At 51.9% G+C, this 27,242-nt stretch overlaps 1 protein-coding gene across 2 annotated transcripts; it reads left to right on the forward strand.

Annotated features, from left to right (window-relative positions):
* The first annotated feature begins 23,320 nt into the window (after nt 1-23,320).
* On the forward strand, nt 23,321-25,106 carry LOC123099944 (uncharacterized). Of its 2 annotated transcripts, none has more exons than XM_044521958.1 (2): nt 23,321-24,375; nt 24,582-25,106. In XM_044521958.1, exons 1-2 carry the CDS (start codon nt 24,123-24,125, stop codon nt 24,947-24,949), a joined length of 621 nt encoding a protein of 206 aa, XP_044377893.1. In that variant the 5' UTR covers nt 23,321-24,122; the 3' UTR covers nt 24,950-25,106. The 2 variants fall into 2 exon arrangements, with proteins under 2 accessions (XP_044377893.1, XP_044377894.1); XM_044521959.1 differs by having other exon boundaries at nt 23,325-24,375; nt 24,560-25,106.
* Nucleotides 25,107-27,242: the final 2,136 nt, after the last annotated feature.

Below are 27,242 nucleotides of genomic sequence, written 5' to 3' on the forward strand. Positions count from 1 at the left end.
ACCTTAAGCCAAAAAGGACCAGAAGATATGATGGAAAGCATGTAAACATAGCAAGTTTCGTTATCAGGTTTCAGACTTGGCAGAAAACAGAGCATGGCAGAAATAATAATATGTAGGCCTCTTTGTGAGCTTGATGCACTCACCAAAGAGCAATGCACTACAAGACAAGCACACTTACAGCAATATGACATGTTTATGAAGCTATCCATGGCAAGACCAATTGCATAGCATGAATGGATCAACTACAATAAGCTTGGCAAAATTGCATATCATGTTAAGAATCTGCCAGAAATATTTTATAGCAAAAGTAGAGCAAGATTGAGTCATGCTATGGCACCACATAATTGCATAACATTGAAGGAATGGATCAATTACGACTATAGCTACAAAATATCCTTACTCGCGGTCGTCGATGGAGATGTGTCCGGCGCGGACCGGACACGTCCGGCGGCGGAGAGGGAGCGGGCTAGGGTTTGGTTTTGCGGATGTATTTCGGGATGCCCACATATTTATAGGTAGAGGGAGCTAGGAGGCTCCAAATGAGGTGCGGTTTTCGCCCACACGATCGTGATCGAACGACCTAGAGCATGGAAGAGAGATTGGTGGGTTTTGGGCTGGTTTTTGAGAGGGGGGTTTGCTGGACACTCAAATGGACTTTGCGGATGCCCGGTTAACCGTTGGAGTACCAAACGACCTCCAAATGGAACGAAACTTGATCGGTGGTCTCCGGGTGGTATAATAGGGCCACTTGACAAGCCTCGGTCCATTCTGAGGAAGTTTGACACCCGCACACGAAAGAAAACAAGAGGGGTGCACCGGAGGAGATAGGAGCGCCGGATTGGAAAACGGACAACGGGGAAAATGCTCGGATGCATGAGACGAACACGTATGCAAATGCAATGCACATGATGACATGATATGAAAATGCATGACATGACAAAATGCAAAACAAAAGACAAAACCCGACCACGGAGCGAATATCATAACACATAGCCGAAAATGGCAAGAGTCAGAGTTACAAATATGGCAAGTTACATCCGGGGTGTTACACTGGGTCACTAAGGAACCGACACGTGTCCAACGGTCGGATTTCAAACACACGCAACAACTTGACTTGGGCTACAAGTAAAGCTGACTCATCCAGCTCTAGATAAGATTTGCTCTCATTGTCTTCGCTCGAAGGCATAGGATTTGGTTGAGCAGCACTTCAGTCACTCTAACTTTGTTCACTTGGACCCCACTTAACAGTACGGTTGTTCCTATGACTCAACAAAGAAGAAAAGGAAACTACGAAACAACTATGTCTTCGCACTCCATAGTCTTCACAGAATGTCTTCTCATGTCATAATCTTCATCGCGAATGTCTTCACGAACCACCATTGTCTTTAATGTCTTCACATATTTTTAGGGGTCATCTCTGGTAGGTAAACCGAATCAATAAGGGACTACTACCTGTGCTATCCTGCAATTCTCACAAACACATTAGTCCCTCAACCAAGTTTGCCGTCAATACTCCAAAACCAACTAGGGGTGGCACTAGATGCACTTACACAAAGCCATACAAGATCGAAGAAGTAGTAATAAGAAAACAAAAGGAAACAACTGAAGCGATCAGAACATTGATCAATGAGCTACAAAGGTGATCATATCCGCACCAACCATCTCTTGACCTCACAAGTACAACGAAAAGGTCCCCGACATCAACACCTACGCAAAAAATAGACGCACAAGCGGCACCGTTGCAAGATCCAACCATTGAAAGTCAGACCTTCTGTTTTCACCCCGGAGCTCTAGAGCGGCACTTGAGAAGCACCATCAAATCAAAGACATCATATGTTGTCGCCACCACTTTCGGTGATCCCACCAGCTGCGTGCCTAGCACGGTCTTGATGTGAGATGTCACACAAAAGATCATGCTCACACAGGCACTCAGTCCAGTCGCGACAAGAGTCCGTCGCCACCAAAAGCTATGAACAACGAAGGTCGTCGACACACATTGTAACGGAAATTGAGGGAGGAAGGTCACTGGCACCACCAAAATCCCAACTCGAGACACTGGCGATCCACACCATCCTCATGCTCCATCGTTCTAGATCTAAAGATTTGAAGATCCAAGATCCAAGATTGGGTAGCAATACATACTCGTCGTTGGCACCACATTTGAAGATCCAAGATCTCATGTCTCGTCGCGGCAATCATCTAGCAGCGCAAGACCATGTTGTCACTTGTGTGTCGGAGCAAAGAACCACCATATTAGGATGCAGCAGGTCAACATTGTCGTTTGCGTATCTACACAAGGGATCATGGCCACCGATGTTTGGCCATGAGAGACCGTTGGCCCGACCAGAAAATCCACCGCCGCCGCTTCACATCCATGCCCTCTACCTCAAGTAGGCATCCATAGATCACACCTCGGAGCAACGCCACCAAACTTTGAATCTGAACTGATCCCCGCAGTCACAACGGCCCTAAGAAGCACGCCAGCGAGAGGCGGCCACCGCGCCGCCCCGCCATCACAACACCACAAGATTTGGGCCACGCCCTCACCGTGCAGTCACTGTCACAACGAACATACCCAGTTGCGGCCGTCCAACACCCCGACACAGTACCACGCCGCCACACCTCCATGCCCAATGCCCACTTGTGCCACTTCACTGAGCGTCACACACCATCGCCACCCCCGCTTCACCAGCCAAGCCTCTCCACGAGCTATGAAAGCGAGAAACGCCCCATCACCACCTTCACTGGCGCCCGCCTGGGCTTTGCCGACGACAGCAAGAGGATAGGTGGGAGGAGGCCAAGCGATGGCGGGTAGGCTCCCCCTTCTCACCTGGAGTGCATGACACCAGAGCCGGAGCTAGGGGTGCTTGGGTGGGCCACAACCCGCTCAGGGATTGGGCCACTTTGGGTTGCAAGGCTTAAAGAAAATAATAATAATAATAATAATAATAATAATAATAATAATAATAATAATAATAATAATAATAATAATAATAATAATAATAATAATAATAATAAGAGCAGTTCCCACTCTTGGTCTGCCTAGGCCTAGTGGGCTAGCTCTGCTAGTAGGTGACAAGGGGGCGAGGGAGGTTTCTATGATAGCAGACGGGGACCAAGATGGATGCCTAGGGCATCTCCAACCCTAGTCAGCATATGAACATCATCAAATATCTACGGACACATCTGGACGTGTCCGCAGACATCCGGCAGGGCGCCGACCATCCAACTTCATACATAAAAGCTCATGTTTGTTAGCCTCTTGTCCAATGAAGAGAGGGGAGAGAAGAGGACAAAAGTGGGTTTGTCTAATGTTGAGTTTGGCGTTGTCCGGACCTGTCCAGACTCCCCTAAAGCTTCCCCGATTTGGTGAAAATCTTGTGGGGTTTAAAACAGTCTAGACGTTTGGAAGCGTTTTGATGACCCACGTAGAAACCAAATGTGTTTGTAGCGTCCGGTCTGAACATTTGAGGATATTTTGATGACTCGTGTTGGAGATATTCCCTTGATCATATCTGTAAAAAGAAGTTCACGTCACAAACGGAATTTTTTGCATGTATATCTTTTCAAGAATTAAGAGCATCCACAACTGGTCTCCTCAAATCCTCCTCAAATATCCGTGGACGCGCTTGATCAGTGTTCGAGAAGGAGAGAGAAAAAGAAAAGTGACCCAACCTGTCGTGGAATTGTCACGACAGATGTCCTCGGGTTAGGACTTAGTCGTGGAGCCATCACAACTAGGAAGCTTGAAGGGGTTATGCGGGACAAGGAACACGAGGGTTATACTGGTTCAGCCCCTTACGGTGAAGGTAAAAGCTTACGTCCAGTTCGAGGTGTTATTGATTAGGGTTACGATCGCCAGGGAGCTAGACAGCTATGCCCGGTTCTCGATGAGGTTGTTGTTGCCCCTAAACCGCTGTTGGGTCCTCCCTTTATATAGGGAGGCTGACGCCCAGCAGCCCTTAGAGTCCCGGCCGGCTCATAAGAGTGTCCGGCTCGGACTCTAAACAATACTTGCCTTACACTACAAGTCTACTATAACAATAAAGATTGTACTACGGGCTTTAAGCCTCCGCCGGGTCTCAGCCCATCTCTGGCCCATTATCTTGAAACTTAGCTCCGGGCTTCTGGCAATGACCCTTAGTGTAACCCGGCCCTCCTGGCGGGTGACTCCCAGGTCTATATCCTCAACATTAGGCCCCAGATTGACTTGAGCCGGCTCGTGTCAATCTTCAACTCTGCCGACAGAAAAATCTCCGGCTTACCGTTCGTGTGAAGGCCATAACCCGGAGTGACGTCATTCTCCGGACTCCGGATAATCCGCCGTGACATCATCCTCCATTAAGTCCATTTTTTACTCCGCCAGATCCGCAACGGATCTCTGCTGTTACTGTCTTTCCGAAAATCGAGGCGCCGTGAGGGGGAGATAACCACGCCGTGGTCTCCTTGAATATCGCGCCCACTTATGACTTGCCTTATAAATAGGCCGGCCCGGCACTCTCTTCTCACACTCTCCTTCTTCTTCGTCGCGCTGTCGTTCCTCTGCCCGAGCTTCTACCGCCGCCGCCGCCGTCGCGCCCCTGATCTTCATCGACCCGGCCGCTGCATCACCCTGACCCGGACCAGATAACGGCGGCGACCTTCGCTCTTCCTCAACTCCGGTGAGTCTTCTCTGCCTTGCTAGAACAAATCTGTGGTAGGGTTCATCTTGTGTTCTTCGCGTTCTTCACCATTGCCGCAAGTTTCAGTAACCCCTGTAGTCACTGCCCCCGTTGATCTTAACTCTTCGTAGAACCTTTGCGATAAATGTTTGAGATCCATTCCATCTGCAAAAAATCCTCTTTTTACTGCTTAAAAACCATGTTCCACCTTAAGAACTTCTCCTGCTTCTGTTTCTTTAGGTCTAGAAAATTTTCATCTTGCCCGACCATTTTGATCCGAAAAAGTTACTGTAATATGTGAAATCTGTTTTACCACACTTAGTAAAAACTGCAGCCCTTGAATCTTGGCGGCTTATATTTCCGGCTTAAAGAAAACACGCGCCGTAGAACCTTCCGGTTTAAAGAGAACCATGCTCTGTAGTATCTTCCGACTTAACCGCAGTAAGCCGTAGATGACCAACTCATCCTGAATGCCCCGACGGCTTAGATAACCCACCGTATCAATACATACCATTAGTCCCCTTCATAAGCCGTCATTGTAGTTTGAATGATAAACTCCGGCTTATAATTAACCCGGACACCTTCCTCTTTATCATAGATCACCAACCGTCACCATGCCTCCCAAAGCTCCCATCACTTGCAACTGGATGAGATCCAACGTCACTGATGAGACCCTGGCCAACTTCGTTAAGTCCGGATATCTGCCCAGGAAGGAAGTGATGTCCTACCGTGCCCCTGATCCGTCAGAAGAAAAACCACAGCCGAGGGAGGGGGAGGTAGTGATCTTTGCGGACCATATGAGCCGGGGCTTCGCACCGCCCGGCTCAAAATTCTTCCGGGATGTGCTCAACTTCTTTGACCTTCGACCTCAGGATATAGGACCCAATTCCATATCCAACATCTGCAACTTCCAAGTCTTTTGTGAAGTATATCTTGGAGAAGAGCCGAGTCTACTGCTCTTCAGAGAGCTGTTTTATTTGAACCGCCAAAATGAGTGTGCCAACGGGCCAAGTCTAGAGTTAGGCGGCATCTCCATCCAGCGACGTAGGGACTGTCTGTTCCCTTACGCAGAGCCGCCGAGCCACCCTAAGGACTGGAATATGACTTGGTTCTACTGCCAAGACACATCCCCGGCTGACGAGAATCCACTGCCCGGCTTTCGCCCAACACGCCTGGAGCCGACTCACCCGTTATCCGACAAACTTACTGCCGCAGAACACCAACCTTTGCTTCCAATGATCAACAAGATCAAGGCCCTGCTAGGCAATGGTCTGAACGGAATTGATCTGGTCCGGGTCTGGATCTCATGGCGGGTGATCCCATTGAGCCGCCGCCCCGGCTTAATGTGTGAGTACACCGGGCGAAAGGATGACCCGCAGAGGCACAGTCGCAATGATCTTCCAGAAGACGTTGCTGAAGAAGAGACCAAGGCTCTGTTAAACGAGAGCCTGGCAGACTGTGGAAGAACCGGGCTAGCCCCGTTCTGCAAGACCAATCCAGCCCCAGCGGTAAGCCGCTGACTTTAACCTTTCAGCTTCTTTGATATGTCACCTTGTTCTGAACCATTTCAAGAATTCATTACTGTATTTCTCAGGCTGATGATAAATTCTAGCGGGTCAAGTATGACCATGAGGCGGCCAAGAAGGCCAGGAAGGCGAAGAAAGCCGCCAAGAGAGCCGCCCCTCGCAAAAAGGGAAACAGACCCACTGCTTCGGAGCTGCTGCAATTAAGCGATAGCTCCGAGTCAGAGGTAACCCTTAAACCTTTAAACTCTTGCCATATTTATTGTTTGCTGCTGTCCACTTTACCATCATTTTGTTTATTGACAGGATGACACCGGCGCCAGTAACCCGGTGACTGAAGAGGTAACATTACTCTCCTCCGACTCGGAGCCTTTGCCACAGCTGAAAGTCCGAAGGGTAACCCGGAAAGTAAGCTTTTCTCATCCATTAGCTCATCAAGACCCTCAATTTCTTTTGAAGCAGCAGGCTCACGAAAGCCGGCGTCTCACCCGGGCCCGCAAGGACACCGACCTCTCCGCCGGGTTACCCGACGCGACAAGGAAGCGCCGCACTGAGGTTTTTTCTCACCTGTACCCTTTTCATCCGTTGGCGGGTGTCATCCGTCAGCCACTCAACTCTTCTGACTCCAATTACCAGGAGACCTCCCCCTCTTCGGGTGACTCCATGCAGTCAAGTCTGCCGGCCTTCAAGACTGCACCCGGGTAATAACAATCTCCTTACCTTATCTGTCTGTACTTACTTTTTGTATATCTAACACTTCTGTCTTTTTAGTGCCCAGGCAAAGCTCACCAAAAGAGCAAAGAAGACCAGGTCAGCCGGAGTGCCAGACTTGCCTGAGCCGGAGACGACGGCTCAAGAGCCGCCAGCCGCCTCCACCCCCGAAGCCACCGTTCCCATGGACACGGCGCCTGAAGCCCCTGCCCCGACCACCAAGAGAACAACCGAAGCGTCAGCTAACCCGGAGGCGTCCGGCTTAGCCCCACCAGCTAACGACCCGGACGTGGTAATTACCCGGACGGAGTATGTTGAGCCGGGGAGGCCGACCGCACTGGCCAAATGCTCCGCGAAGGGGGAGTGCTGCAACCCCATCGGGTGAATCTGGATCTCTCCAGCTACACCGATTTAAGCATTGGAGAGCTTGTCTCAGGCTACATCAGCCAAGTTCACAAGAGCCGAGACGCCGAGATCGCCATTGTCAACCAGATCCAACAGAAATCTGAGGTAACCTTCTGCCGTTTTCTTATTTCGAACTGAGCCGGCCGTACATAGATAGATACGTTCAATATGCATTAGCCCCCAAGTGCCAAGTGTCTTTGCTTGGAAAGCGCTTGGGACTTTATAGAATAACTGTTAATAACCCGGAAATATATGCAGGCTGTTGGCAAGAAATTAGAGTCGGACCTGGCGGATCTCAAGAGCCGGCTGAAGGCACAAGAGATGGAGACCCGGAAGGCAAACGCCAAGTTTGTCTCCAGCATCGCTGCTCAAGAAAAGCTGAAGACCGAATTTGATGTTGAGCGGAAGGCCTGGGCTGAAGAGAAAGCCGCACTGGTAACCCGGGCGGAACAGGCGGAGAAGGCCCTTAATGAAAAAACCGCTGAGCTCTCCAGCCTAAAGCGCCAGGTGTCCCAGATGGTGGCTGCTATCTTTGGTAAGTCACCTCGCCGGCTTTCATCAAGTCTGTATATGTTATAATTCATCCTTGTCACCGGCTTACCTGATCTTTATTTAAACAGGTCCCAGGAGTGCCAACCTGAACCAGAGCATGGTCACCAAGTTAAAGGCCGTGTACACCCTGGTGGAACAACTCTACACCGGGTCACAACGCGCCTTAGCTGTGGTGGCCCTATCCAATGAGGTGCCAACCCATCTGGCCGAAGTCCTGCGCCGGCTTGCTGTTCTGCCACAACGGATCCAGGAGCTACGCTGAGCCTCCGCAAGATCCGGAGCAATTGCCGCGCTGAGCCGGGCCAAAGCATTCCTGCCGGAGCTAGACCCGGCAGACATCGCACTGGGTTACCCGAGCTTGAAGGAAGACGGCTCCTCCTTCGACCAGCAGGACTTCGCGGCATGTGTTAAGGCTGTACGCCCGGTGGCCACCATCATCGGGAAGGACACCGACTTGACCAAGTATCAGCCGGGGTACAACGCGGAGAATCAGAGGATTCCAACCCCTCGCTATGAAGCTATCAATCTGATTCCTCCGGCTCGCCAGCACACCTTCGCCCCGGAGATTAACCCGGCCGGGTTAATTGACGAAGAAGCTCAGTTCGAAGCTCTCCGCGGCATCGACTGGAAGTCGTCAACCTTCGAGGTCTCGGGATCAACCGGAGCAGAGGACGAGCCGGGGACTTCAACCCAGCAGGCATCGTAAAGCGGCTGGCGGTTCATCGAACAACGCTCCAACCTTGAGACTTGAGGAATTTTGTAATAGACTAGGTGCAACATTTTATCTCTGCCGTGCCATCGTGCACGTAATGAACGCTGAAATCCCTTGAAATTATCCTTTGTGTTCTTCCGGGTCGTAATTATCCCTTTGTCCTTCTCAACCTTAAAAGGTGCCTTTAAGTATCTGCATAGAAAGGTAAATCACAAATCGCAAGGCGGCTTACCGCCCTGAAAATCAGGTGTTTGAGATGGATAACCCGGAATACGAACCGAAAACACTGGCCCTTAACTAACTCTGAACATAGCTGTGATAACACACTTAACAGCCTGTAAGCATACTTCCGGTTTAAATAACCCGGGTAGCACTGTTGGTACCTTAACTCGAATTTACTTGTCTTGATGACATCCATGATGTTCAACTAATCAAGATAAACCAAAATTAAGCCGGTAAGTGAGACCCGGCAGTACATACTTTGACATGATCAGAGTAGACTTGTGATAAAATATAAAAACTTAGGGGCTTCCGGTTCGAATACGACCAGAAACTCGGTCCAAAGGGGTTAAGCTAAGATTCGGATACGATCATATAGCCCCCAGTGGGTGTGGCGATACCAATCAAGAGGGTATCGACAGCTATGTTCTCTTTGGTTCGAATACGACCCATGTTTGAACAGGAAGCCCCCAAGTGATTCTGAAAATTGTTTAACGACGCTGATTCGAATACGATCCACGTCGGTTCTCAGAGGGGTTACACTATGATTCAAATATGACCAGAGGCAACTTCCCAATGAGCTCGGCACTTTGCCAATCAAATGGGTATCGACAGCTATGTTCTCTTGGGTTCGAATACGACCCATGTGTGAACAGGAAGCCCCCAAGTGACTTTACTGCTTACGGCTAGACCCAAATGCGATCATAAGCCGGATCCTCCTTTCAAATTAGTATGACACGTATATTTGGAGGAGAAAAAAGGACAGAGGTCCTGCTTTATTGCGTATCATAATATATATATGTCTGAGATAAATATGTACACCACAAGAGCCGGTAGCTCAAGTGTAATAAGGCCGAAGCTGAGCGATATTCCACGGCCGACGGGTCTCCTCCTCAGATTTACGCGAATCTTTACGCTCCCGAACATCAATGAGGTAATATGACCCGTTGTGCAAGTTCTTACTGACCACAAAGGGCCCTTCCCAAGGTGGGGATAATTTGTGTGCATCTGTTTGATCCTGGATGAGCCGGAGCACAAGGTCGCCTTCCTGGAAGACCCGGGTTTTGACCCGGCGGCTATGATAACGGCGCAGGTCTTGTTGGTAAATCGCTGAACGGGCTGCTGCCACATCACGCTGTTCATCCAACAAGTCCAGAGCAACTTGGCGCGCCTGTTCATTGTCCGTCTCAACATAAGCTGCCACACGAGGTGAATCGTGACGGATGTCGCTAGGGAGGACCGCTTCTGCCCCATAAACCATGAAGAAAGGCGTGAAGCCAGTAGACCTGTTAGGAGTAGTGTTGATGCTCCATAAGACGGAGGGCAACTCCTCCACCCAGCAACCCGGCGTCCATTGCAAAGGGACCAAAAGCCGGGGTTTGATGCCCTTCAGAATCTCCTGGTTGGCTCTCTCAGCTTGACCATTGGACTGGGGATGAGCCACTGAAGAAACATCAAGCCGGATATGCTCTCGTTGACAAAACTCCTCCATAGCGCCTTTGGACAGATTAGTGCCATTGTCTGTTATGATGCTGTGCGGAAAGCCGAAGCGGAAGATCACCTTTTTCATAAATTGAACCGCCGTGGCTGCATCACACTTGCTAACTGGCTCAGCTTCCACCCACTTCGTGAATTTGTCCACTGCCACCAAGAGGTGAGTCTTCTTATCCCTGGACCATTTAAAAGGTCCGACCATATCAAGCCCCCAGACCGCAAATGGCCAAGTGATCGGGATCATCCTCAATTCCTGAGCCGGCACATGAGCCCGTCGGGAGAACCTCTGACAACCATCACACTTACTGACCAAGTCCTCCGCATCAGCGTGAGCCGTCAACCAATAAAAACCATGACGGAATGCCTTGGCCACAAGGGATTTTGAGCCGGCATGATGGCCGCAATCCCCTTCATGGATCTCGCGCAAGATCTCTTGACCTTCCTCAGGGGAAATACAACGCTGAAATATCCCTGAAACACTGTGATGATGCAACTCGCCGTTGATAACAATCATTGACTTCGCCCGCCGGATTATTTGCCTGGCCAAAGTTTCATCCTCAGGCAACTCTCCCCGGGTTATATAAGCCAAGTACGGCATTGTCCAGTCTGGTATGATATGAAGAGCCGCCACCAGTCGTGCCTCCGGGTCAGGGATAGCCAAGTCCTCCTCTATAGGCAACTTAACCGAAGGGTTATATAGGACATCCAGGAAAGTGTTAGGCGGCACCGGCTTTCGCTGAGAGCCGAGCCGGCTTAAAGCATCAGCCGCCTCGTTCTTCCGGCGATCAATGTGCTCCACTTGATATCCCTGAAAGTGCCTAGCAATGGCATCAACCTCGCGGCGATAAGCCGCCATGAGGGGATCCTTAGAATCCCAAGTGCCTGATACTTGTTGAACCACCAAATCTGAGTCCCCAAAGCACCGTACCCGGCTTAAGCTCATCTCCTTAGCCACCCGAAGACCGTGGAGTAAGGCCTCATATTCAGCCGCATTGTTAGTGCAAGGAAACATCAATTGTAGCACATACTGGAACTTGTCACCCCTAGGGGAAGCCAATACAACACCAGCCCCCGAGCCCTCCAGCTGCCTGGACCCATCAAAGTGAATAGTCCAATAGGTGTTATCCGGCTTCTGCTCAGGCACTTGCGACTCTGTCCAATCATTAATAAAATCCACCAAAGCCTGAGACTTAACAGCAGTGTGTGGCACATATTTGAGGCCATGAGGCCCAAGCTCAATAGCCCACTTAGCAATTCTCCCTGTAGCCTCTCGGTTCTGGATAATATCCCCAAGAGGGGCAGAACTGACCACAGTGATGGGATGACCCTGAAAATAATGCTTGAGTTTCCGGCTCGCCATGAACACACCATATACAAGCTTCTGCCAGTGCGGGTATCGCTGCTTGGACTCAATAAGCACCTCACTGACATAATAAACCGGCCGCTGAACCGGATGCTCCTTACCCGTCTCCTTACGCTCCACCACCATAGCCACACTGACGGCTCGTGTGTTTGCCGCCACATACAGTAGCAAGGGCTCCTTATCAACCGGAGCAGCAAGGACGGGGGGCTCTGCCAGCTGCTTTTTCAAATCCTCAAAGGCGGTATTAGCTGCATCATTCCAGACAAAGTTATCAGTTTTCTTCATCAACTGATATAAGGGCATAGCCTTCTCACCCAAGCGGCTTATGAACCGGTTTAAAGCAGCGATGCGACCCGCCAAACGCTGAACATCATTTATACATGCCGGCTTAGCTAGAGAAGTGATAGCTTTGATCTTCTCCGGGTTAGCTTCAATTCCTCTGTCAGAAACCAAGAAGCCCAATAGCTTGCCCGCAGGAACACCAAAAACACATTTGGCCGGGTTAAGCATCATCTTGTAGACCCGGAGATTATCGAAGGTTTCCCTTAAGTCATCTATCAGGGTTTCCTCCTTGATGGACTTAACCACAATATCGTCCACATAAGCGTGAACATTGCGCCCGATCTGTTTATGGAGACAATTCTGTACACAACGCTGGTAAGTCGCCTGCGCACACTTGAGCCCAAAGGGCATAGAGACATAGCAAAAGGCTCCAAAGGGAGTGATGAACGTCGTCTTCTCCTGGTCCTTAACTGCCATCTTAATCTGATGATACCCGGAATAGGCATCCAAGAAACTTAAGCGTGCACAACCTGCCGTAGCATCAATGATCTGATCAATACGGGGGAGAGCAAAAGGATCAGCCGGGCACGCCTTGTTCAAGTCCGTGTAGTCCACACATATCCGCCAGGTGCCGTTCTTCTTAAGTACGAGCACCGGGTTAGCCAACCACTCTGGGTGAAAAACCTCAACAATGAACCCGGCCGCCAAAAGCCGGGCCACTTCTTCACCAATAGCCTTCTGCCTCTCTTCGTTAAACCGTCGAAGGAACTGTCTGACCGGCTTAAATTTTGGATCAACATTGAGAGTGTGCTCAGCGAGTTCTCTAGGTACACCTGGCATGTCAGAAGGTTTCCATGCGAAGATGTCCCTATTCTCACGGATGAACTCGATGAGCGCGCCTTCCTATTTCGGGTCCAGATTTGCACTGATGCTGAACTGCTGAGACGAGTCACCTGGAACAAAATCAACAAGTTTAGTCTCATCAGCTGATTTAAACTTCATTGCTGGTTCATTCTCCGTGGTTGGCTTTTTCAGAGAGGTCATATCTGTTGGGTCAACATTGTCTTTATAAAATTTCAACTCTTCTGTGGCACAAACAGACTCTGCATAAGCCGCGTCACCTTCCTCACACTCCAGAGCCACTTTCCGGCTGCCGTGAACCGTAATGGTCCCGTTGTGACCCGGCATCTTGAGTTGTAAGTACACATAACACGGCCGGGCCATGAACTTGGCGTAAGCCGGCCGTCCAAATATGGCGTGGTAAGGACTTCTTATCTTAACCACCTCAAAGGTCAACTTCTCCACCCTGTAGTTGTTCTCATCACCGAAAGCCACTTCCAGTTCGATCTTGCCGACTGGATAAGCCGATTTACCGGGTACCACACCATGGAAGATAGTGTTTGACTAGCTGAGGTTCTTATCAACTAGCCCCATACGACGGAAAGTCTCATAATAGAGGATGTTGATGCTGCTGCCTCCATCCATGAGTACCTTTGTGAACTTATAGCCTCCCACTTGAGGAGCCACCACTAAGGCCAGGTGGCCCGGGTTATCCACCCGGGGAGGGTGATCCTCCCTACTCCACACTATGGGCTGCTCCGACCACCGTAAGTAGCGTGGAACCGCCGGCTCAACAGCATTAACAGCCCTCTTGTGAAGCTTCTCGTCTCGTTTGCACAAACTAGTGGTGAACACGTGATACTGTCCACCGCTGAGCTGCTTTGGGTTGGTCTGATAGCCCCCCTGTTGCTGTTGATGACCCTGACCAGACTGTTGATTAAAGCCCCCTTGACCGTTCTGAGGACCGGAATTTGACCCGCCGCCCGGGCCATGAAAGCCGCCGGCGCCTGAGCCGCCACCCGGACCATTGTAGTTTTTAAAGGCCTTCATGATAGCACAATCCTTCCACAGATGAGTCGCCGGCTTCTCTCTAGAGCCGTGCTTCGGACAAGGCTCATTCAACAGCTGCTCCAGTGAAGGTCCTGACCCGCCGCCTCGGGGAGGGGGCCTCCCCTTGCGCCGCTGATTATTACCTTGGGAGTTGGCGTTAGCTACAAACTCTAGGCTGCCATCGGCCTTGCGCTTGCCTCCTCCTTGGTTCCCCGGGTTAAACTGAGGACCCTTGCCGTTGCCGTTCTTCTTTCCCTTCCCTGTCCTTTCATCATCTGAAGGGGGATCCTTGGTACCATCGGAATCGGCGTACTTGACAAGAGCCGCCATCAGTGTACCCATATCAGTACAGTCACGTTTAAGCCGCCCGAGTTTCATCTTTAGGGGCACAAAGCGACAGTTTTGTTCCAACATTAAGACTGCAGAGCCAGCATCCATCTTATCCGACGAATGTATGATCTCCTTGACCCGGCGAACCCAATGGGTCGTGGATTCACCCTCCTGCTGCTTACAGTTAGTCAGATCCACAATTGACATAGACTGCCTATAGGTATCCTTGAAGTTTTGGATAAACTGGTCTTTCAGCTCAGCCCAAGACCCAATGGAATTCGGTGGTAGCCCTTTCAACCACGTGCGGGCAGTCCCATCTAACATCATGGTGAAATACTTGGCCATAGCCGCCTCACTGACCTCCAGCAGCTCCATAGCCATCTCATAACTCTCAACCCAGGCCGCGGGTTGTAAGTCTGCTGTATAGTTAGGCACCTTCCTAGGTCCTTTGAAGTCCTTGGGTAGACGTTCATTACGGATAGCCGGCATCAAACACGGGACACCCCCGGTTCTAGTAGGGATACCCGCATCAACGGACATCGTCGGATAAGCCGCGGGGGGGGGGGGTCTGGTAAGCCGTCACTTGAGGCGCCTGCTCCGCCTCCTGGCGTGCTTGGTCTGCTACGTAGAAGGCTCCATTATGAGCCGGGCCATGACCAGGGGGCGGGTCATGGCGTCGGACATTACTTGAGCCGGTCGCCGAGACCATGTGCCGGCTGTAACTCGGGCTCTGCCCTGGACGAGGGGTTGAATGGATCCTATCCCGGCTGTAGGAGTACGCCTCTTGCTGCGCCAGCGCTGTCTGGAGGAGTTCTCTGACCCGGCGGGTCTCAATAGCCGTCGGAGAGTCGCCATCAACGGGCAGAGCCGCCAGCCGTGCCGCTGCGGCGACCATGTTCTCCAGCGGGTTATTATAATGGCTCGGGGGTATTGGTACATACCGAGGCGGGGCGGGGGGCCCCTGGGGAGGCCCCATCACTCGTGGTTGAATAAGGGGTCCAGACCCGGGTGCTACGACCCCTGGCGGGTGACTAGACCCTGCACCTGGCGTGTTGAAGAGGTTGCGCGGATCGTAGACCGGCGGGAGTCGAGATTGAGCCTTTTGATGCCTCCTTCTCATGACCTCATTGGCCGCGTTCTGATCCATCATGAGTTGGAAGGACTGCGCCTGAATCAGCTGGGTTGGGCATCGAGAGCCGCCCGCTCCGCAGCCAGCCTGATCCCTTCCGCTACAAGGTCCTCTTTAGCTTTTATCAGATCCAATTTTAGCTGTGCCACCGCTGCATCGTGCTGAACTTGATCCGCCAGGTCGACCGTGGCGGTTAACAGGGCCGTCATCTTATCCGTGAGATCCATCAGCACCTGAGCCGGGGAAGGCACCGGGTTTTCCGATCCGGCAGCGGGGTTCTGAACAGGCTGCGCACCAGCCATAAAAACTCCGACCTGACTTAAAAAAAAAAAAAGGTCCGGAATACTGTTGCCATCGGAATAACTCATGAGCCTGCCATCTTGAAGTTGGTACAACGAGTTTGACTCATCAGCGGCCGACTCGCCGTCAGAGCCGGCGGCCGCCTCATCACCAGACCCGGATGGATCAGAGGGCCCTCCGTGGATGCATCCCACAAAAGCGCGCCTTAAGGCAGGCCGGGCCCGGGCGGGTCGTGCGCGCTGAGCCGTTTCGATGAGATCGGCGCGGGGATCCGGCTCGGGGCCCGGCTCACCAATCTTGCCGATGAAGACATGAATTCCACCGAAGGGGACCCGGTACCCGTACTCCACTGAGCCGGCGTCGGGGCCCCAGTCCGCATCGTCGATGTAGAGCTTGCCGCGACGACTCTTGGTCATCCGGCCCACAGCGTATCCCTTGAGCCCTTCGAAGCTGCCCTTCAAGAACTCAAATCCACCGTGCGCCAGCCCCACGGTGGGCGCCAACTGTCGTGGAATTGTCACGGCAGATGTCCTCGGGTTAGGACTTAGTCGTGGAGCCATCGCAACTAGGAAGCTTGAAGGGGTTATGCGGGACAAGGAACACGAGGGTTATACTGGTTCAGCCCCTTACGGTGAAGGTAAAAGCTTACGTCCAGTTCGAGGTGTTATTGATTAGGGTTACGATCGCCAGGGAGCTAGACAGCTATGCCCGGTTCTCGATGAGGTTGTTGTTGCCCCTAAACCGCTGCCGGGTCCTCCCTTTATATAGGGAGGCTGACGCCCAGCAGCCCTTAGAGTCCCGGCGGGCTCATAAGAGTGTCCGGCTCGGACTCTAAACAATACTTGCCTTACACTACAAGTCTACTATAACAATAAAGATTGTACTACGGGCTTTAAGCCTCCGCCGGGTCTCAGCCCATCTCTGGCCCATTATCTTGAAACTTAGCTCCGGGCTTCTGGCAATGACCCTTAGTGTAACCCGGCCCTCCTGGCGGGTGACTCCCAGGTCTATATCCTCAACACAACCGGTCTCCTCACTTTGCCCCTATACGTCCAGACTATCCGTAACCTCTTGTCCAACCCATATGTAGGGGAGAATATGAGGGCTCATGGACACGTCCGGTCAGTGCCCAGTCAATCCGTCACGTATGACGAATCCACCATGTAGGACGCGGCCTACCTTCGAGGCACTTCTATCTTTTTTTATTATGTCTCTTGTGTCTCTCTTCATCCACACCAACCATATGCATGTGACTAGATAATCTGGGGACAAAGTGGAGGGCATGACTGCATACATGCACAAATGAGGGCTTAGGGCATCTACAACACTGACCCTCAAAACGCGAGAAACTGTCCAGACCGCGTGGTCCAAACGTGTTTTGACATTTAACGCGGTCCTGTATACGTCCGCTAACGGGTTCGGACATCATTCTTCCCGCGGTCTGAAAACAAACTTAGGGGGTGGGGGCTTTGCGGGTGTCCGAGACGCTGCCATGCGCGCATCCGACAACCATGGCCCACCCAAACCCCCTCTCGCCACTCCCGCTCTTTCTATCCAACGCACGTGCCACTTCCCACGCCGCATTCATGTCGACCCAGAGCATGCAACGGCTGACATTGATGTTGTGCGATGTGACCGGACGGGGGGGGGGGGGGGCTGTGCTGACCGACGTGACCTCTTAGGTGACGCCACTTCAACGCGGATGCAATGTCTCGGAAAACCAACTCTGACTGATGTGCCGCATTGAAAAGGGTTGACCATCCTTTCGCATGGCCTGGCCGCGACTATATGTGTCGTGCTCCGGCGATGCACATCAACACCTCTGGATCTTTTCCTCACCTCCTCCTCCTCCTCTCCGAGCCCCTCCTCCTCATCCGATAATGACGAAGTCCTGGTTCTCTTCGTAGGTAGGTAGTGGCGGCATGAGTGCATCTTCGTCTGGCTCTGGGCGCCGTCGCCCTCGCTCTCCAGGGCTATCGGGCTCCACGGCCTCTAGCTCCTCTAGCAAGAAGGAGGTCGTCATCTCCTCCAGCGACGAGGAGTACCGGGCACCGCTGGCGCAGCAGCCACGCCTCCTCACCGAGGCCGCTCTGATGGAGGAGGAGTTCCTTTGTCAAATGGAGAACATGAGAAAGAGGTCTCCTTTGTCAAATGGAGAACATGAGAAAGAGGTCTCTCTGGGAGCGTGTTCCCGCGTCGTGCTCCCCGCCGCGCTGCCGCATCTAGGACGAGCCGACGTCACCTCTCTGGCGTGTCAAGGAGGAGCCTGCGCCCCCTCCCCCCAACTCGCAATAGCGGCGTCCAAATCGGACACCGCGTCCAGCAGGAGCCAACATCCCTGGCACACAACCGCGACATCCTAATTGGGCGCTGCGTGAAGGACGAGCCGGCGTCGCCTCCATTGCACAACAGCCATGCCCGGATCGATGGGCCGGCGTTGCCGCCCCGCCGCAACTAGCGGGACCAAGGCAAGAAGGAACTGCCGCCCGTGATCGCCAAGGCACGCGGCCGCATCCTCCACTACCTTGGTGGTGGCGGTCCCTCTTCGTCGTGGGCTATTGTGTCACCTGGAGACAACATGGGCCCTCAATCGCTCCATCACCACCGCGGAGACGGCCGTGAGGCACTGCCGTCGGCTTGACGGGGAGCTCGTCAAGATTGGCAAAGAATGGTCGCTTAGCGACACCTCGGCCAATGCCAACAGGTGAAATGTCGCCGCCAGGGCACTGTAGGCATCGTCGACATTGGTCGCGGGGGGCCTCCATACTACACAGAAGGAAGCGGACCGGCTCCTCCACGAGTGCCAGGCGGCAGTCGGACAAGTCTGCCGCGGCGGCCCCGCGCCCTTTCATTGCTGGAGGGATGGCCAAGCGTACGAGGTCGTCGCCAGCTACAAGTTAGCATCGTAGGTTTTTTCTTCTTCTAGTTCTTAGTTAAACGGTAAGAATATCGACCGTTTTATGTAAATTATGTTCAAACTTTAATGAAATTCTTCGTGTTTGATATAATATGTCAAGTTTATTAAAATTTGGTTTGAATTGTATGCGGGCACGGTTGGATGGTCGGCTCATGCATCAGTGTCCGCGGACAGATACAATATCCGGTTTAGGGGTCAGCATTTAAGATGCCCTTAAAACAAACATGCCCAACTCTGACCGGACACGTCTACAAACGTTTAAGAAGCCAAATTTGAGGAGATTGGCTGTAGATGCCCTAGCGTGTTGCACGTCCACCTGATGAAAAGGGAGAATATCAGGTGATATCAACTCTCAAATGCTCCATGATACTATTAAAAAAAATCAAATCTATATGTTTCAAAAAAAGTCTAAAAAAACATGAATGTTCACAAGGAATGTTTCTACAACCCCTAAAAATTTCTGGTCTAAATTCGGAATGCACATTGATAAATTTTTTGACAAATTTGGATGTGAATAGTGTCATTTTAACTTTTGTCTTTTTGAACTATTCATGCATGATTTGTCATTTTGGTTACTCAATGTGTGTTTCGCATTTCGTTTTGACATTTTTAGGTATTGTACACTTATGTGATGTGAACATCCATACGTTTTTAAATTTTTTGAAACATTTAAAATTAAAGCACCTAAGGGCATCTTCAAGGCAATCCACAAATTTCCTCTCGTATCCGTCCGCAGACAGGGGACCAGTCCACGGACACAGATGCGGCAGGCCGCCATCCAACCCTGGCTGTATACATTTCAAACTCTTTTTCAATAAACTGGATGAAATTCATGCAAACTCGGCCAGATTTCATATAAACATGACGGATTTCGTACAAACCGAACGAAAACGGTTACATTTTGGACATATTTTAACTAAAAAGGTAAAACTATGTGCACATAGAGTCGTGCAGAGCTTCACTCCCGCAACACGGATACACTACACTAGTTTACAGCTGGCCGCGGCGGATCCCTTTGTCTTCCTCATGTTTGGCAGCCCGCTAACCGGACTGCCGGGAGCTCCGGAGGCATATTCTTCCCCCGTATCTTCCATACGTCTAGCTACGTCACTCATCGGAATGGCAAAGAGGGTGCTTCAGCTGGAGGGAAGGTGCTTCCGTGGAGCCAAACGGGTGTGCCCAGGTGGTGTGAGATAAAGACCGGACAGGCCACCAGTTGTACAAGTCGGCAACGTGCCAGCGGTGGCCTCCATGGGATACAAGCGGCGGTGGCCTCTCATGTTCTACTTCTCCTCGATGATGGCGGCAGGTACGGACGTGCGGGCCGCCACCTCGTCGACACCTGAGCAGCTGACTTCTTTCTCTGCGTGCATAGCAAGGCTAAGCGCGCGTCGATGGCGGATGGCGCGGTCGCAGGCACTGAAGGCAGCGATGCCCGTGCCGTCGTGCCAGGATGGAGCAACCTGCCACTCCTCCGCTAGCTGGCTTCGAGCGGCGAGTCGCTGAACCACACACGGGCTTGGGGTGGCAACTGGCTTCGTCGAGCTAGGCGAGGAAGGTGGAGCAGCGAGCTGACTCGCTCGTATCCGGCTGGCTCGGCAGGCCATCCAGCCGGCTTTTATGCCGGAGAACTGCTCTTTCGGCTCGTCGGATGCCATTGAAAGAGTGAAGGAAATGGTGAAGGAGGACATGGGGATCGGCGGAGTGGTGCGATTCTTGCCCGGCGTCTGGCCTCGTTTAAATAGAGGACAGACGGGAGGAGCTTGCCCGACGTTGCGTTTATTATCGGCCCGCTCATGAACGGACGTGTGGCCAGAGTAGGTTTTTCGGCTTCCACACGGGTTTAATGAACGTGTTTGAATGCGGCGAGGAGGCGTGTTCAGCCGCCCTCGGCCGGCGCACCGCTTCAATGGCGAAGGCAGTGAGAGGCCGCGTTCGCCTTGAGCCGCCATCAATGTGGAGTGGCGCGCTCTACAGCGGCATGAAGTCGGGTAGCTGGGACAGGTGGGAAGCGCGCGAGGGCAGGGAAGGGATTTTTGGTGGGCCAGGGTAGTTAGAAGTGGGCGTGACAGCGATCCGGACTCCCGCAAATCTCCCCACATTTGTCTCCGGTTTGCGAGAGAAAACACGTCCGGCCAGCATTGGAAGTCTTTCGCGATCCGGACAACGTGATCCGGACACATGTGAAAGATTTGAGGGTCGGCGTTAGAGATTGGAACACCCGATATTCTCCCCTCTTGAAAAGGAGCATAGGCACCGTTGCTTGATCTCTCGATATATTTTTTATTTGCTTATCAGGATTCGCCAGTTCACCCAGTTTAGTCATAGGAAAAAAGAACTGCTTTGCTCTGTTTTTTTGAGGGTACGCCAAAGGCGTACCTTAGCTTTATAGAAGAGAGAAAATATGTACAAGAGATTACAATAGCGTTGGTTAAGAGTCACAATCCGACCCTAACCAAGCCTCCACTCCACTCCTCACGCTACTCTACTACTCAGATACATGTTGTCCTCCAAACGCTCCTGCTGTAGCCCAAGTCCTCAAGTCGTCGAAGATCATGTCCACCGTATCCCACTCGTTCTTGATCTGGCCCGATCCGAACACCCTCGCATTCCTCTGCTTCCATAAAGTCCAGCAGATAAGCATAACGAATGTGTCAAATCCTTTCCGGGTTTGTTTGTGTATTCTCTTCCTGGCTTCTGACCACCATTGCACCAACCTAGAGTCGTTTGCTGGGCATAGCTCCATCCTCAAGCTCATCCTAGCAATGCAACTAGACCACACTTGCCGCGAGAACACACACTGCTGCAGAATGTGGTCGACCGTGTCTTCCTCCTGGTCACATAGGTAGCATTTTGACGTTTGGTCTTGTAACCCATGTCTAGTCCTTCTATCCGACGTCCATAACCGATATTGCACTGCCAGCCACATGAAGATCTTGCACGCAAGAGGTGCCCAACATTTCCAGATGGCACCGAAGGAGTGGAAACAGACTCCACCCTCACACAGCATCTTATAAGCTGAAGATGTAGAATAGACTCCGGACACGTTCCACGCCCAAATGGGGTTGTCCTCAGTCTGAGCGTCGAGTTGCACCTCCGAAACGATCTCCCAAAGGCCGACGAACTGGGTTAGGCCCTCCGTGCATAAGTTACCAACCACATCATTCATCCATGCGTGCATGAACATAGCATCACGCACTAACCTCCTGTTGGCCACTTGGGTACGGACTGTCACTGCGACCAGAGGGGCAATATCCGTGATGGTTGCGCCATGGAGCCACCGGTCCTTCCAAAACATAATTTTGTCTCCCGCTCCCACCTTCCATTTGACCAGGCTCCCAAATGTTTGATCTACCATTTTGTCCGCGGTCAAGTTGAGACCCTGCCAAGGCATGGATGCATCCGTATGTCGGAGCCATTCCCATCTTAATCTTAGTGCAATGCCATGCTTAAAAAGGTCGATGACGCCCAATCCTCCCATGTGCTTTGGCCTACATACTCTTGCCCAAGATACCACACATTTTCCGCCATGCACTTCCTCTGTCCCGGCCCAGAAGAAGGCCCTACATCCTCTGTCCACTCTTTCTAAAGCCCATTTAGGTGCCTCCGCAATCATGAGATGATGAGTGGCCCGCGCTCTCATGACTTGGTTGACGAGGATAAGCCTTCCCGGTCTAGTCACCAAGCCCCTTTGCCATCCCGGCAGGATGTGCAAGGCCGCATCCACCACCGGCTGCCACTCGGATCTTTTGAGTTGTCTTATGCTTAACTGAAGCCCTAGATATTTGCACGGGAAAGAGATAATCTTCCAAGGTAGCGCCGACTTAACAAGCTACCCATCCTCATCCTCTGCACGGATCATGATTGCCGCTGATTTAGCAAAAAATCACTTTAAGCCCGGATGCCACTCCGAAGATGGTGAGAGTTTCCTTAACGAACAGAAGGTCTGGCCTTGTGGGTTTGATGAAAAGAACCACATCATCCGCATATAAGGACAAGCGCTGCATCGGGCTGCATCCATTGATGGTATTCATCACTCGAGCCTCATGCGCCTTGATAATGACAGCCGTAAGGACATCCATGGCAATAACGAAAAGCAAGGGAGAAATCGAATCCCCTTGCCTCAAACCCGTGGCGTGCATGAACTTGTCACCTGCACATCCATTCACTATCACTCTTGAACTGGCAGTACTTAGAAGAGTGACGATCCAAGATATCCACCGCTCCGAAAAACCTTTGGCCCGTAACACTTCGAACAAGAAAGGCCACGCCAGGGAATCGAAAGCTTTGGTTATGTCAAGCTTTGCTCTGTATTGTTGCTGCTACCGCCCCTTCTTGAAGCGCCAAGCTGGGTGGAGCCAGAAGAAGCTTGGAATGTCTAATTGATTATTGTGCTTTCATATGGATTCAGAAGAACCAAGAAACGGAAGCAGCCATGAAGTTGGCCAACAATACATGACTGCGTTGGCTATCTTGTGTTTTTCTATTTCTTTATTGCCTTCAGGAAAGGCACAAGAAGGCGCGCTGAAGTTTAGGCAGATGTTAATACTATGCTGGATTAATTTACTTGCCCTATACTAGTAGTAGTATCTAAAACGCCTTATGTTAGTTTACAGAGAGATTACTGTATTTCTTTTAGTTGATAGCTGATACTATCTGGACCGATGATGGCCATGTGGCCGTGCACCTGGGTGCCGGTTAATTAATGGAAAACGTTTCTTTTTTACCGGCTGATTTCCACGAAGCGTAAACCGCTTGAAACGCATGACGCGTGTCCGACCCCACACACCGCTCCCAACAGCCTCAACCTTATCTCTTCACCTCCAGCCCTCCATGCACCGCTCCCTCCTTTTCCTCTTTCCATGGATCACATGCGCGAGAGAGAGAGGAGGCCGAAGGCTGTCGCCGCAGCATGAAGTAGGAGGCCGGAGACCGGCGCGCGCTCGTGGCCGGTGCTGCAGCGCAACACGGCGAGGCCGGAGGCGGGCGCCGACCATCACCGGAGGGAGCTGCGTCCCCGTCGATCTCGCCATGGCGGCGGAGCTGCAGTGCAGCACAAGCGGCGCCGCGACGTCGCCGGCGGCGGTGCTGCAATGGAGCTCTTGCCGGCGGATCCAGGTGCTGCGTTGCAGCACTCGCCGACGGCTGTTGAAGCTGCAGTGCAGCGCTCGGTGCTCCAATGGAGCTCGCCGGCACTCTCAAAGCTGCAGTGCGGCGCTCGGTGCTCCATTGGAGCTCTCTCCGGCGGCTCCCGGTGCTATGTTGCAGGGCTCTCTGGCGGGCTCGAAGCTATAGTGCAGCGCTCGGTGCTCCAATGGAGCTCTCACCGGCGACACACGGTGTTGCGTTGCAGCGGTCGGCGGCGGCTCCGGTGTTGCAACGCGGTGCTTTGCCGGCGGCAGCCGCCATGCATTACAGCAGCGGCGTGTTGCTGCCTTGCTACGGCTTCGATGGGCATCGAAGCAGGGGGTGGCTAATGCGGGCACGGGAGGAGGGCAGCGGGCGTGTGTGCGTGTGTTGACTTTTTTTCAAGGGCTGAGATGAGCAGATCTGACGGTTGGCGACCCGGCTGATTTCTCTAGGAAATCAGCCGGTTGATTTGTAGCAGTCTAAAGAAACGGCCGGTTTGAACTGATGTGGCATTTTCTTATGTTGGATGAGTCAACAAGCACAGGCCATCATTCGCAAAAAAAGAAAAGAAGCACAGGCCACACCAGCAGCCGACGTGCCATATATGCCGCCCCTTGCCCCTTCCGCGCCTTAAGCCTATTAATAGGAGGATTCCGTGCTTGTCTCTCACAGTTTTGCAGATTTCAGCAGACGGCCATAGCTTTGACCATCCCCTTCTTCCTTCAACATTTGACGGCCGGCAAACTCTTGTCCTCAGGTACAGCAGCATGCTTGCCATAGCTCTCAACTCCGCTTTGATCTTCGTGTTGCTAGTTAATCGTTTCCCTATCTGCAAGGAAATCACCACAACACCGGTGACTCCTTTTATTAGTTCGTACCATGAGTAATTCATCAATATCCATGACCTTTTGTGGCGCCCTTTCATTTTGGCACGGCTCTAGCTGAAATTAGGGTCGCCTGCAGTGCAGCGAAGGCAGACGGCCATGGACGGCGACAGCCCGGTGATGACGGACAGCGAGCGGAGGGCGTACCGGTACGTGCAGGCGCCCAAGGTGCATGGCCTGGGCGGCATGAAGAACTCATGGTCCAACGACTCTCTCTTCAGCCTCAGCTACGCCGGCGCGGGGGGCAGGGCCGTCGTCCACTCGTGCGTCTGCGCGCCAACCACGCACCCGGGCTCCTTCCGCTGCAAGCACCACCGCCAGAGCGCCGCCCACCTCGGCGCCGCCGGTCACGCGCAAGCGCAGCCCACGTCTGAGGCCGACGCCGACTCTAAGCGCAACGAGGTCCACGGAGAAATGTCGACCGCGGATGACGAGAAGGCGTCGTGAAGGGGACCGCGTGCGTGTGCTTCTTCGCGGGAGAAAACGTACCGTGCTGCTTGGTTACACGTAACCGATGTAGTACGTGGCAAAGCTTATTTCTCTGTCATTTCAAAGACTTTTTTCGTGTGTAAGGATGTTTATTTGTTTTTTTTGCGGGTAGAAATTTGTATTACTCAAAACCTCAAGTCCTTACAATCCATCGCAGCCAAATTCAAAGCATCTGGAGGTCCCGAACCAAGCCAAGTCATGGTTCTACCCTCGCTACGAGCAAAATATGCTAAACTATCACTAACTTTATTTTGACTAAAATTTACATGAGTAATACAAAAATCACAAAAGGACAAAAGATATCTAATCTGCTTGATGGACGAGCAAACCGATCTGTCAACATCTGAAGCTTGAATCAATTTTACTGCCATTAGAGAGTCCATCTCAACTTGCACTAGCAAGTCGCTTCTCTGGATAGAAAAGGATAGACCTTCCATGCATTCTTTGGTGTAAGGATGTTTATTTGTTTTCTATATATTTTTTTGAGAGAAGAGCGCTTCATTTTCCTAGTAGTTATGTAGGAGTAATATATTGTTGTATATCACCCGCAATTTTCTTTTGTTGTATATATGACCAAAAACATCATTTGCTACAAATAGCCCTACCGCTGTGTTTGGATATAGGAAAAACTGTTTGGAATTGAATTGGACTGAAAATTCCAAATCCAAGATGGAAAGGAAATGGGGTCGAATGGAATTGAATTGGACTGAAAATTCCAAATCCAAGATGGAAAGGAAATGGGGTCCAGTTCGACGTAGAATTGAGCTTAGCTCAGGTGGGTGCTCACAATTTTCTAGATCTATTTTAGGTTTTTAGTGTTCGGGGTTAGTTGGGGGAGGCATTCCCGTCGACTATGAGACGCCTGTGATTTTTCTCGATAAAGGATGGTTTTTATTCACTCAAATGGAGCATCAAGAAGATACAAACACAATGAGCACACACCCGGCCTCTACATAGTTAGAATGCACACAACCAATACCAACGAACGCGACACACAAAACGCCCACAAATAGCAAAGTCATATAAGACTGAAGTTATGCGTTGGAGAGAATAAAACCCAAAGCCATCAGATCGCGATTGACAAACTACAACAATAACTAGATCTGCATCAACCAACTCATGACATCACACGAACAACGAATTTCTTTAGCAACGACGCCTTCAGGAAGGAGTGACGCTCAAACGTCACTGTCACAGGATCGAACCACCCAAGGCCAGATTATAGGTTTTCACCTTGAAGAACCACTCTAAGCATGTCCGAACAATGCCTTCAACAAGATACGATGAAAAAACATCGCCATTGCCAGGTATAATCAACTCAGGTCAGACCTAAGTTTTAACCCCGGAGCTCAAGACTAGGTGCTCGAGAAGCACCGCCATCGAGGTCAATCATGTGTTATCGCCACCACTTTTTCGCCACCCCAACATCTACACGCGATGTACCACCGCTGCTGCACAACCATCCCTCTACGTCAATTCATCGTCTATAGCTTTCATCTCCTCGCCAAAGTCAATCACCGAATCTGAAGATCGGTGGCCACCGTAATCCACAGCGAGGTTGCCGTCGCAGGTCGGAGTAATAAGGACCAAGCCGAAAGCGAAGCACACCACTGCCGACTACCACTTCGCTAAGGAGAGCCCTCTGCACAGGCTCATCCGCCTAAGATTGACATTGCCGGAGCTAGAGCACAAAAGGCAGATCATCATCACAGACGCGCGCCTGCGGAGCCCGGTCGGTGCTAGATCAGGAGCACATAGCCCGCCTGCAAGCGAACAAGGCCATCTCAGGATGCGAATGCCTTGGATCTGGAAGCCGAGCAACTGATCCAGCTGCCGGTGCTCCTTCTGCCGTCACGGCCGCACAGCCGATCCGCCATGTAGGCCGCACCAGTCAACCACCTCGTCCGCCACCAAAGGAAACGGAAGCTGCCCCACTCCCAGGTCACCACAAGAGACGTCGCCGTGCCATGGCAGGCACCTAGCAACGCCTGCAGATGCAAACGGCCGCCACTCCGCATGGGCCGGCGCTGCTCCAGGATTTGCCGCCTACAGATTGGAGGCGCCGCAAGTGCCCCGCCGCCGCCGTCGTCGGCCACGCGGGCTTCGCCCGGCGGCGTCCTCCGGCAGCGGCGCGGTAGGGAGAAGGGAAGGGAGCGGTCGGAGGTAGGTGTCAGGTGTCGCCCCCGAGCCGCCCGGGTGAGAGTGACACGGAGGTTAGTTAGGCTTTGGAAATGATCTGCTTAACTAGTCG

This window comes from Triticum aestivum, chromosome 4D (assembly GCF_018294505.1).
Source record: "Triticum aestivum cultivar Chinese Spring chromosome 4D, IWGSC CS RefSeq v2.1, whole genome shotgun sequence".
NCBI lineage: Eukaryota > Viridiplantae > Streptophyta > Magnoliopsida > Poales > Poaceae > Triticum > Triticum aestivum.